Below are 12954 nucleotides of genomic sequence, written 5' to 3'. Positions count from 1 at the left end.
ACTCACTCCTACTCCTCTTGTTCTCTCTAATCTTCCTCCTTCTCTGCCTGTCTTATACAATGCAGGGAATTCAGACGCTGTTTTCTGGGTATGACACCCTTGAATGTTAGCAGTGGGATGTGGAGGGAGGATTCTGAAATATTTTGGGATGAAAGTTTTCACATAGAGAGAGTGAGAAGGAGAGAAATACTTTGCTTACTTGTGATGGCGTTACATGTGTCCTTGTTTTCTTGTTATTTTTCTTTCCCAAAAAACCTTTCCAACACTAATGTCATGGACAAGATAGTAGGAGGCAAACTAGAGAGTAAATATAAAGCCCCTTGGTTACTCCCTGTAAGTGCCCGGGGCATGTTCTTTCTCCGTGGTAAGTGTGAAACGCTAATTTATTCACTGAAAGAGGGATATTTGGAAGCTGAGTATTTTCAGCACAGACTAAACATGTACTTAGGAGAAGACACCACTTGACATGCTGTAAATTCACATCCAACCTCATTTTTGTGGTAACGTTCTCCTTGAGTCCACCCTGTTCTCCCTGTGTACAGAAAACACGACTTCCAGCAGCCCTTCCCTGTGTCTCAGGGGTATGAAATCTTCCTCTCAGCCTCACCAAACACTTTCTTCCATTTTAACAGCCCCCAGTTAGCAAGGCTGGAGTCACTTTGTGTTTTAACTGTGCTGGCGCCAGGGGCCAGCCCGATGCTGAGCAGAGCAGCGCTGCGATGAGCGAGTCCTTGCCCTCCTAAGCTGTTATTTTATGTCCTGGCTTGACTTTGAATTGTCTTATTTCAATTACAAAGCCTGAGTGGGAAGGGTATTTTTCTCTGTCCTGTAATGGACACGTGCATTTAGGGCACTCTGTCAATGCTGTTGTTAGTGTTTGTTCAGGATTGACAGAACATTCAGTGCTGCTCCATCCAGCACAGGGACAGCCCTGGCTTGGCCAGCTCATTTGCTTTCCCCGTGCAGCTGTGGTAACCCCACATAGGCAATCACTGCATCTGACAGGGGGAAGATAGATGGTTCCAGAAGAATTCAGCACTCTTAGTGCTGGTCTCAATGCACTTTTTTGAGTACTTTAGCTAATTTATCCTGGTCTGCACAGGTACAGCAGAATCTTACAAAGCTGTGGGTTTTGATCAATTGCTGTTAATCTGCTCATCTCAAACCTATTTCTATATAAACTCAGACACCCATGCATTGTTACTGATAGTACTGGTAGGTAGGTATCTACTTTAGGTGGGTTTTAAAAAAATTATTCTTGGCTCAATATTCCTGACTTGTGCTTCTAAGCCACCTTTCCCTCTCACAATCTGTTCTGGAAAAAAGCTTAACAAAGCTGGTTGTCTGACTTCAACATCTATCTTAGTTATATGACATATTCAGGTTTTTTTTACAGACAGATTGTTTCTACATTAAGTGTTTTCGTATTTTAGTTCTTTACATATGAGATACCCCTGCACAGTTGTTTCTCTATCAGAAATACTCTCTGATCTTTCTGTTGCCTCCTTGGGGACTCCCACACTCAAAATATTCAAAGAGGTGGAAGTCTTGTTAGCTGACTGCATCTCACTTTTAAATACTTTAAGCAGTAATTTATTTCAAGAGGACAGAAACCATTGAGTTGTGGTGACAGTCTGAACATATTGCAACGAGCATTACAGATGCTCCATTGTCAAGTGAATGCAGGGCTTTTTCCTGAGCACTGAAATCTGAAATTCACCAAGCAATAAATAAAAATGGGCTAGACGCTGAAAAAAACATATTTTGCACTGGGAGAACTGGAGAGAGTGAGCACTGCCCTTGACATCCATCTTCCTTGTAGCATAGCTCTGTATAATCTCTGTACTACTGAACATGTGTCTGCTGAAAATCCCTTTAAAAACTTTACATAGCCAAGCAAGGCAGCAGAAATAAATAAATGGATTGTTTAAAGGACTCTGTTTCCCAGAGAATGCTTTGACTTTTCATTTAAAATGTAATGTAATAAAAATCAAATAAATTAACTTTAGTTAACCAAGAAAGCTTCCTGAGAAAGCAAGGTGAACTTTAAATGTCATATAGAAATCTGTCCCTGAAGTGTACTTGTGTACATGCTTTTTGAAGACAGGGCACAGTTAAGTGTCCTTGTAAGATTAAATGCCATTACTTATTATACCTAGAAAAATTAAGAGGATGGTAAATAGGGAATAGAAAGGACAGAACCTATAATGACAAAGGAGATGTATTTTAAACTCTTGCTCACAGTCAACATCTTTGTGAATAAAAACTGCCCTTCCTGAAGTTGGTATTTACAGTGAGGATGGCATAGATGAATATTATTCTTCTTCACCCTGTTTGATTTTCCTATAGAATATGTTTCATCAGAGAAATGTGAGCAACTTATTCTTCTGCTATCACTGATGTGATTTCCCATGCAAGAAGCACTGTAAAACTACACAACAGTTCCTGTTAGTGCACAAAGCAAACCAAGTAAATGGGCACAGTTCTCAACCTGTGGTGTCCATCCACCCAGCACGTACAGCTTGTCCTTCACTGTCACCACCACGTGGCAGGCCAGGGGCACTGGCAGGGGCGCTGTGCTTCTCCAGGTGCCTTGCTCCATGGAGTACTTCTCCACGCAGTTTGTGACCAGATACTGATTTTTCACTTTCATTTGCCCTCCTATCACATAGAGGTCGTTGTGGGCAGTGCCCAGCGCGTAGAGCTCACGGAGCTGAGTGCTGCACAGGCTGTGCCAAAAGTGGTTTCCTCGCTGGTGGTATCTGTAGGAGAGCCCACAGCTGTGAATGCCCTGCTTCACCCAGGTCCCATCAGCCTGTTTGGAAATGTTGCCCCCTTTAATTGTCAGTGTTTACTCAGTACAAAGACAAGAGGAGCTCTCTCCTTCACAGAGAAGCTATAAAATTGAGCCCAATGTTTGCAGGATCAAGCATGTTTAGTATGAGGAATCCTAGGTGTCCTTTCAAAGATGTTTTACCCTAATTAAGATAAGAAGTCACATTTCTGCATGTGCTGCTCCATCACAGTTTCTGCTGAAATTAGTGGGAGCAGTGAGAACTCAACACTGCTGAAAAGAAAGCCACTTCACCTGCCTCACTATGAATTAATTTCCTCAAATATAGGCATTTGCATTTGAAAATGCTGTCACCATTTTAAAAATTGATCTTTAATCCTGGAAATGTCTGGTTTTCTTTAAAATGTGTGCATCTGAAAGGATATGAGTAAAAACAGAATGAGTTTTTTGAGCTATCAATCATCATATTTAATCTATGAAGCATTATCGTCAACATCAACAGAGAAGCATGTTTTCTCTGTTTTGCTGGGCTCATTTGATCATCACTTGGCTCATTTCCCTCTGCTAATGACCTAGAAAAGAAATATCCAAGGAGAATACTGAGATTTTGGTAAAGAGAATATAAAATCTACATGCATTTATCAAATTGAGCTCATTTACTCAGAGATACCACAAGAGTAACTCCTCATTCTTTCAGAAGAATTTGGTTGTTTGTATACCTCAGAGCTGTGAAAATAAGTTGTGACAAATTGATCCAAGTAGTCAAAATCTCTAAGAAAAAGAATGCTTTGTGTAATGGTCTTCCCCCCCCCACCCAGAGACATTATTTAAAATTTTTCAATAATTAGAGGATTTCTGACAGAGGGTACACACCTATAAATTTCAATGTTCCTGGTCCTTTGTCTAGACATTTTGACGGCGCTTGCCTCGCCTGCCACAATGATTTCATTTTTCTCAGTGACAACACCAGTGCAAACACATCCCAAGCCCTCTCCATACTTTGGGGAGGAAATGAAGTAGGTCTTTCCTGTCACAGGAGCATAACAGAAGCTGGCATCTGCATAGCTGCCGTGCCTGGACCTGATGCCGAGGGAGTTGTTGCCAATGCAGAGCAGGAGATCCGTGGTCTCCATGCCATATCTCAGGCTGAGGGAAGGGTGCCTGGACAGCTGGATGGTTTTCAGTGCTTCCTCGAACATATCATTGCATTCTGAGTTGCACAGAATCATTGTGTTCCTCTTCCGGGCTTCCACAAGAAAAGAGGGGCTGACCAGCACCAGTCTCACTTGCTTAAGGAGCTCAACAAGGTGCTGTGAACGGGACTCTCTGCTGTGCTTGACCCATCTAATGACGAGGTCCAGAATGCTCTCCTCCCTGGAAATATTCAGATCATCTGATTTGATGAGAGTCAGCAGCTGCTGGAATTCAATCTCGAGTATCTCTTCCTGCAAGCTCACCTCAGCAAAATGCTGATACGTGTATTTCTTTGCTTGGTCACATAAATCATCCGCCCCGATGTGGTTTGCAAAGTAATAGATGCCCACGCAGTTGGAAGCATCCATGTGGTCCATCATGTACTTCTGACACATGTTGCAGACCTCTTCCATCTGCATGAAGTAGGCGGCGAGGGCGACAGTCTGCACGTTGAGGCCGGTGAGGCGCAGCTCGGCGCTGTACACGTAGTGCAGGATCACCGACACGCTCTCGGCTGAGACATCGTGCAGCACCACCTCCCTCTGCGTGCACTCTGCCAGGCCACACGTGAACATGGCCCTGAAATAGGCACTGAAGGCAGCCAGCACCACCTTATGGCACGGGAACTTCTGGCCCTCTGCCACCAGCACCACGTCGATTATCTGTGTGCATTCCTTCATGCTCTTCACCTGCTCCAGTAAAGCCAAGCTGTGGCGCTGCTTTCTCTTCTCCTCAGCCTTGCGGTCCATGGTGGATCCCCAAAGTTCCTCTCTTTAAATATCCTCAGAGCTAAAGGTCTTCATTGGGAAAGTCTCTAGAGATAGAAGCATAATATTGTCCAATAAGAACAAAGTATTGGGCAAATGAATATTGCTGTAATTGCCTAAAGTTAATAACCTGTATGGTGTGATATGAATTAATAAGATATAAAAATTGTGCAAAATTATGGTGAGGTCTCATGTTCAAGGCCTCCAAGAAAAAATGTAAGAAAAATCAACACTTCAAATGACCTTCACTATTCAATACCTCCCCCCAAATTCTGTGATTATTTAACCCAGACTTCCCTTCAAAGCAGCCTTTTTCACCTGCCTTCTCCCTCTTTTCCCTGATTATGATATAGAGTCTATAAAAATTGAGCAGAGAGTGTCAATGCAGCGTTGTGGGTAGAGGCAGCTTTTACCCCCAAAGACTGGTAGTGAAGTGGAAGCAACTTGGTCCAACTGGCCACATTCTTTTCTCTGTCACACCAAAGCATGGGTCACTGGTTTCTACAGAGTTGCTACTGGATTCCTTTGGAATAAGTAAAGTAAACAGAGTATATAAATTCAGTAAATAGAGGCCAGCCTTCAAGCTGTCCTCCTTCTCCTCAGCAGGATGTTTATGTGCTGCGGAGTCACAGTTTTTGTTCCACTCATTGTAAGCTCCAGGGACATTTTAAATTAAATTGTAATTACTAACATGCTCCCTCCAGTTTTATTTTCAGAGGGAGAAAAGGGAAATTTGTGGTCTCATTTCTGTTTGGTTTTGAGGCTTTTTTGTTGTTGTTGTTTTGGGGTTTGGTTTAGTTTGGATTTTTGGGTTTTTTTTCTTTTGGTTTTTTGGTTTTTTTTTGAAGGCAGATCCTTTAGTGAATCTCTGTCTTCTGCAGAATGTGAGGTACAGGTGTAGAATTTCAGTGGGAGAATGACATTTACCATCACTTGAGGGATACCAGTCCTTATCACAGTTTTTGGCTGTAATATGGTAATGAGACAGTTCTGTTTTAGAAATGCATTAAGGACTCGTGTCATGAGTCACCAGTACACGAACAAGTCATAGAGCTGTGGTATAACCATGTTTGAAACACATTGTAAACATGGTACAAAGTGCTTAATGAGACTGTTCAAATGAGTAACATTCCTCAGCAGCTTAAATACTTGCAGGATCAAGGGCTTGTATCACAGATTGAATTAGTTTTCTCAAATCCTGGCAGCACAAAGAGAAGTCTTAGTTTCATTAAAGAAACGTGTAAAAATGAGTATATGAAATTCTTTGAAATTCCTCTATTTTTACAAACAGTCCAGATTTTTCTACAGATTTAGATAGATAGATCTTTAAAAATATTACAGTTATTTCCCAGGTGGAAAGGAAACCTACAGCTATATCACCAAACTCAAACCTACTCTTTTAGCTGTTCAGTTGTTTTTGGAACTAGTCCTCATTCTACAGTTAGGTAGATTCCTCACTTTGAGTGCTAATTTAAAAGCCAAGCATGCTTGAAGATTGGCATTTCTTTGATTTGATTGAGTCTGTCCATATTCCAAATATGGAACCAGAAGCAACAAATCTAAGAAATGAAACTGGGTTATTACCAGATTTAAAAAATGAATTTGGAAGACTAAGCATTAACCTCTGGATGTGGGCCAGACTCTGAGCTCTTCTTATGATACCTCTAAAATTCAATCAAAGAGCAAGTTTAGTAAAAAAAGACAAAGATAGTATTTCAAAATCTAGATTTTTTTTTTTCTGTCTCCTTTGAAATTAAATACTGCATTTGAGAAAACATGGGTCTTAGTCCTGTATTGACTACCTCTGGAGCACTATTACAGTCAGTAAAAGCCTTTCATGAGATAAGAAATGTTCTCTTTTTTTATCCTACATGATAATTAGAACATTTATTGTTTACTCCTTGTGCTATTTCATAATTTTGTAATATTTGATCTTCACTGCATTTTGATAAAGGAACCTCCCTATATCTCAGAAACTGTGCTTCCCACCTCAAAGACCATAAGCACAGATCTCTTAAAGAAGATGAGCTGTAGTGCCCTGAACCAGGTTGCTCATCCCCAGCTGTATGAAAGTGTTAGCAAGCACCAACAAGCCCCAATCCTCTTTCACATTCTGACTAATCATGACTTTTCCTCCAAAATTATCAACTTCTCTCCTTTCTCTTTTCTGATGTCAAAACTTTTATGCATTCCCCAGCTTTTCCATAATGGTCAAAATGTGTATTTTTAATGTAAAGAACAAGTGAGATAATTAATCACCATCATTTCCCCCAGACTTTTGTACAGATCAGGAAGAAGCTGTCTTAGAACTGAGTTATGATTTCATTTCCTTTGCTGGTCACCTTTATGTTTTCTTTCGCTGTTAATTTAGCTTTCTTAAGAGCAACCATTCATCGGTGATTACACTGTTCATTAGATTTGTGAATTTTAAAGTGTTCATACCAGCGATCAGCACATCTGGCACAACACTCTGGCAGCCACCTCCTCTGCTCTTTCATCAGCAGGGCCTCAGCAACAGCATTATTGAGGAGAAACATAGCTCATGCCATTAATGTGCTATTTGAGAAGTTCATAATCTGATGGACAAGTTCCCCAGGCAATGAAGAGCAGTGTCCATCAGCAGCCAGGGCAGGTGGGCCCCTCTGCTGCCCCAAAGCTGCTGGTTCTGCCCTTGGTGCCCTCCCCAGGAGCAGCAGCAGGACAGCCTGGGAGTGGGAGATTGGCTGGGCCCCTTCTCCTGGACCTGTGTCACAGCCATCTTCTATGAAAAATCCTTTCCTTATGAATTTTTCTCCTGAGAAGCTGGGAGGCCTCAGGAACAAAATGTAAACAATGGTTATCTGCTGCTGTGGAATGCAACAGGTGCATCTGTGATTGGTCTCATGTGGTTGTTTCTAACTAATGGCCAATCACAGTCAGCTGACTCAGAATCTCTGAGAGTCAGAAGCTTTTGTTATCATTCTTCCTTCTTTCCTTTCAAGCCTTCTGATTAAATCCTTTCTTCTATTCTTTTGGTATAGTTTTAATATATCATTTTATTTTAATATAATACATATCACAAAATAATAAACCAGCATTCTGATACATGGAGTCAGAATCCTCATCTCTTCCTGGGACCCCTGTGAACGCCACCACAGACCTGCTCCATACCCACCATCCCCACACCCTGTGCAGAGTCTGACCCTTCCAGGAGGGTCCCTGCAGCCCTCCAAGCTCCTCCACCCACCTCACTGAGCTCTGCAGAGCCACACTGATCCCCAGGCAGAGCTGCAGGAAGAGTGTTGTTACCTCACTCCTGCAAGAGGACAATATTCACTTTTTCCTGCCAGAACACACCTCCTTTATCCCTGTGCTTTGACAGCACAGCCAGCTCCTGGCTGAACTGCACTCAACAAAATCGTGCTGTTGACTTGCATGTGAGCCTACCTTCTCCACACTACAGCTGAGAAAACTGAAGCTAAAAGGTTAAAAAGAAAACAGGATTAAAACCCAGGGGTGAAATCCTTTCATTAACTTCAGAAATTCATCCCTGTGCTTTAGGTGCAAACTTGTCACTTCCCTCCTGGCTTTTAGCAGTGTTTAGGTGAGGTCATTGGAAAGATATTAATATTCTCCTTTATATCACTGGAAAGACTATTAAAGGGTAATAATGGAACAGTGCTGCTTTGATTTCCCTCTGGGTTACAGAGGGAAAAAGATGGTACATTGATAGTAAAAGAGAGGATAAGTGTGATGCAAATATAATTTGCAGTAAGACACTTCTCTGAGATTTTTCAGGGGCTGAGTTGTCACTATAAAACTTCCAGTACAAGGTTCAAATCCTTTATAATGTCACCAGGAGCTGAAATCAGAGTTAATGCCTCACTCAGAATTTTGGGATACCTTTTTCTTCTACTGTGAAAAATGGATTCAGGTGCAAACCTCCATTGGATATTACTTTATTTGAGAGCTGGGCTATTAATTTTTCTCCAGTTTTCTCTGCTACTTTAATTTTTATATCAACCATTTAGTTAGTCTTATTTCACCCTTTTTTTCCCCTCTGTGCCATGAACCTTACAAAGAGCCATATATAATGGTATGCAGGAGCTCCAGCATACAATTTGCAAGGCAGTAGCGTGCTGCATGAGCAGTTTAAAACATAAATAAGCACACTGCTGTGAGCTCAGCTCTCCAGCTTTTATGAGGCTATCAAACTATAAATAAATGCTGTCCTCAATTCTCAGTTACACTGCAGGCTCTTTGAACTGCCCCAGTGCAAAGGGACTGTACACCAGATGGAAGTAGCTCATCAAGAATTTCCCCCAACCTCTGGGGGGGAAAAAAAGCTACCCTGTAATAAGAGAGATTATTTTGTCTGTATTTTTTTTTTGTCTGGGACATAGATTTTTTTGTCTTTTCCTGAGGAATCTCCTGTTTCCATGTCATGGTGGGAGGGTGGGAGCTGCAGGACCTGGCCCAGCAGAGGTCACAGAACCCAGCATGGGGAGCACCTCCTGCATCCTCCTCTTCCCCCTCTGCTATTTTTTTTTTCTTTTTCTTTGCCTTAATGAGGCTGCCCTGCCTTCAGCCAGCCTCCCTTCAGGTGCTGAAAGGATCAGAGTTCAATCACATCAAAGAACCAGTGCCTCTGCCCATGAATTATTTGTGCTTCCTTTGTTATCAGTAAGCTGAGAAGCAAATCTGTTAATTGTATGCATTATGACATTTGGCTGACAGCCACAGTGAGGCAGAAATCAGCACCCAGATGATAATAATGTTATAATCTCAGAGTTCAATTATGAAGGCTGTGCTGGCATTTAAAATCAAGATTTTAAACTGTGCAAAAGATCCCACGGTGCTCAAAAAGGGCAAATAATAATGCTAATCTTGATACAAGGAACAGGTATAATAAGATATATAAAGGAAGCTTCCAATGAATTATAGATGTTCCTGTATCTATAGGATAATAGGAATCATTCTCTTAATTCTGACACCTGGAAAGATGCCAGAAGAAATTATTATGTGATTGAATTATAAGGATTTAGAGGGTAACAAGGTGATAAAAGCAGTTATGGCACCTATTTATCAAGAACAAATTGTGTCAATCCAACCTAATTTTCTTCATTTTTTTCAGGGATAATAGGGGATAAATTAGATACTTTGTCTTAAGACTACTGATATGGTCATATGTGACAAATTGTGATGAAATCCACAGACTAAATCAAGATTAGTTAGGTGCCCAGCTGGTTGAAAAAGCCAATTCAAATAATAGTTATTGTTGGTCAGACTGGGAAGCATCTCTAGTCTGTGGCTGGAGAGCTGTGCTGAAAAGGTCACTCACAGTTTCAGGGAATACTTTCTTGCTTTGATTGAGATATGATTTCTTGAATTAATTACATCCATTCTGTCCAGGTAAAATATACAGACTTATGGCAGCACATTAAGAATCTCCAATTAGAAATGGAGAACAACCAATTCTTTTAGGAAATTTATGTTCGTATAGGCATACAGGTAAGTGTCACTAAAAGATGGCTCTCTGTAACAATTATACATTTAGTGCATAGATGTGTTTCAAGTATCACTGTAGCTACCAGCAGCCAGGGTACCTTTCTGGAAGTTTTCCATATTCAGTCAGTTGCCAGTTACTTAGAGAATAGGATTTTCAGGCTTTCAAAGGCATCTAATTAAGTTAAAAGCCCAGCTCCTGCTTCAGCTTACTGTGCAATGTAGGAACTGAAGTGTCTGCATCACTTTTAAAGGTGAAAATTCAGCCTTAAATAGCTTAGGGAGTTCTAAAAGATTTGCCAGACGATGGGGTCACCTTCTATTAAAGTCATTGAAAGAACCCCCTTTGCTCAGCTCTCTGGTTTGGTGCATATATTACTGGGCAGGCTGTAATGACCGCCAAGCCACCCTCCTTCATGGTGGCTTTCCAGCATTTGTGCCAATGTTGGATGAGTGTGTTGCCATTTGGGCAAGAAGTGAGTCCTCTGCCCGCTCACGATGTGGGAATTCCACACTGAGGGGTCCCACCGTGTAGGGATTTTTATCTGGGCAAGGCACTCCCTCAGGGCCTGGGCTGATCTCAGGGTAAGGCAATTCTGTGGGGTTTGGGTCAATCTCAGGGCTGTATATGTGTTCTGGTGGTGCTGAGGGTTTGGCAGAATCAACTTACAAAGCCACAAAGTGGCTGACAGACGAGTGACTTCCTTTAATGGCCACCATGATTGTCCTCCATGTAGCGAGGTGTCCATAAACTTTGGCATAAACGGGAGATATCAAAAAGTCTCTGGCCTGCTGCTTGCCACGCTTCTAATCAAAGTGGCCCACTACAGAGAAAACCTTTAATTTGATTCGACCCACAGTCCAGCAGGGTGCTTAGCTTCTTATCAGCCATGTTAATAGATTGCTGACGTAGGAGCTGCCTGACCTGGCCCAAGCTCCTGCTTTGTTCCGCCTCCCATACTTTCTTTGACTGGTCTACTCAATCTCCCTCTGAGGTGCATGCACTTTAAATTCCCCAGTTCCTTCCCAAACTCTTGAGTTCCTTCCCAAACTCTTCCCGGATCCTTTTCCTCAATCCTTCCTAGCCAGTTCCATGACCTAGTGAGAGCTGCTACCAGAGCAGACCGCACATCCTGCACCGCCTTTATAGGTCCCTGTTCGGGCACCATTTGTAGCAGTGGGGAACAAAGCGACACGGACCCCCTACTGCATCTGAAGGAGATCACTTTATTGTAAAAATCAGCCCCTTTTTATACCTTTAATTTTAACGGACGTAACTGAAACCAAACCAAGACCTAACAGAAATTAACAGAAAGAAGGCACCCATTGGCTGGCTCAGATGCCGTGCTGCTCTCCATGTCCTACCATCCAATCAGCTTCCGCTCATATGCTGTCTGTGTGTTCCTTCAGCCAATCAGATTCCTGCTCATACACTCTCTGCGTGTCCTTCAGCCAATCAGCTTCCTGCTCCTACACTGTCCGTGCTTTCCTTCAGCCAATCACAATCTCCCTTCCAACTGTCACTCCGCTGACTCTCCTCCGTTGGCTCCTGCCCATCCAGCCTGCAGCTCTGCCTTTCCCATGGGGACTTGTGGTGAGCATGAGCCTTACAACTCTACCAACTATAACCCCATATCCTACACAGCCCCATAGCAGGTACAGTTCAGGTGATCTGAACTGATTTATTCTTGGCAGAGAAGGAGGAATTTTGAGGTTTTGAAGCTCCTAACGCTACAAATCCAATGATTGGCCCATATGAGATAAAGTCTAACAGTCCTTCTGAGAGAGATTTCAACTATTTTTCTCCCTCCATCCCTGTGGCACCTTGTTTCTGTTACTGAGAAGGCTGGGTCAGGGCACTCTGAGGTCTCACTAGATCCAAGCATAGGCTGGCTCTTGCTGGGATGTGCTGCTAGGCAGGCTGGTGGGAGCTTTCTTAGCTTGTTACAGTCTGCAAGTGGTGCAGAAGGAGTGAAAGACACAGGCTGCTGACCTACAAGCTGCTTCTGTAGTTGCAGGCAGCTGTGGCACTGTTGTGCTCCCCTGTGTGCATCCCTGCATCCCTGCTGCTCCAAAAATCCCATTCCAGCACAGCCTGCAGTCATCTCCACTCAGACTGTAACAAATACAGCTTGGCCTTTCTGCAGAAGCTTCATTTTCCTTCCCATTGCATTGCTCTTAATTTAAAACAAAAATAAAATGGACCTCAACAAGGTGCTATGAACTAGGAAAAACTTGGTACCTACCAGGGAGATTTCTTAAGCAGTCTGCAAAGCTTCAAAAACTGTGTTTGGGAGCATGATTGACCATTGGAGACCTGAAGATGCTTTGATCAGTTTTCAAAGCCTTTGGGTAGTTTATGATTCTGGGAAGATTTGACAGTTTGAGCTCTGTGTACTGCCAACTCAGAGGCCGAGATGTGGGATTGGATTAATATTGATCCTATCTCAGCAAATACCAGGCTTTTTTTTTTTCTTTAAACTGTTACAGATTCATGAAAAAAATCAAAGCAGCTGGAAATGAAAGACCCTATGGGCCATCTTTTCCAATGTGCCTTCACCTGACTTAATCTGGTTCAAAGCTCAGTGAAGTCGGTGAAAAGAATCCCACAATTTAAGTAGAAAATTGATGTGGCTATGTTAACAAACAAATGCCTATGGACAAACCCCAGTCTGAGTCAATTATGTGCATTAATTATATGAGAAGAATAGAACC

General features: G+C 42.3%; 2 protein-coding genes across 2 annotated transcripts in view; one reads left to right on the top strand and one right to left on the bottom strand.

The window, feature by feature from the left end:
* The window catches only part of MGLL (monoglyceride lipase), a 105389-nt gene that overhangs the window by 11373 nt on the left and 81062 nt on the right, over positions 1 to 12954 (top strand). The window lies entirely within an intron of this gene.
* Positions 1 to 12954, bottom strand: part of KBTBD12 (kelch repeat and BTB domain containing 12) — a 40483-nt gene that overhangs the window by 26089 nt on the left and 1440 nt on the right. Inside the window, exons 2-3 of the mRNA XM_005485406.3 lie at positions 3668 to 4802; positions 2492 to 2762 (exon numbers count right to left, since the gene is read on the bottom strand). Coding sequence (XP_005485463.2) covers positions 2492 to 2762; positions 3668 to 4737 — 1341 coding nt within the window. The 5' untranslated portion in view covers positions 4738 to 4802. The remainder of the gene's footprint in view (positions 1 to 2491; positions 2763 to 3667; positions 4803 to 12954) is intronic.

The sequence above is a fragment of the Zonotrichia albicollis genome, chromosome 12 (assembly GCF_047830755.1).
Source record: "Zonotrichia albicollis isolate bZonAlb1 chromosome 12, bZonAlb1.hap1, whole genome shotgun sequence".
NCBI lineage: Eukaryota > Metazoa > Chordata > Aves > Passeriformes > Passerellidae > Zonotrichia > Zonotrichia albicollis.
The sequence above is the reverse complement of the archived record's forward strand: the minus strand, read 5'-3'. Positions and strand labels throughout refer to the sequence as shown.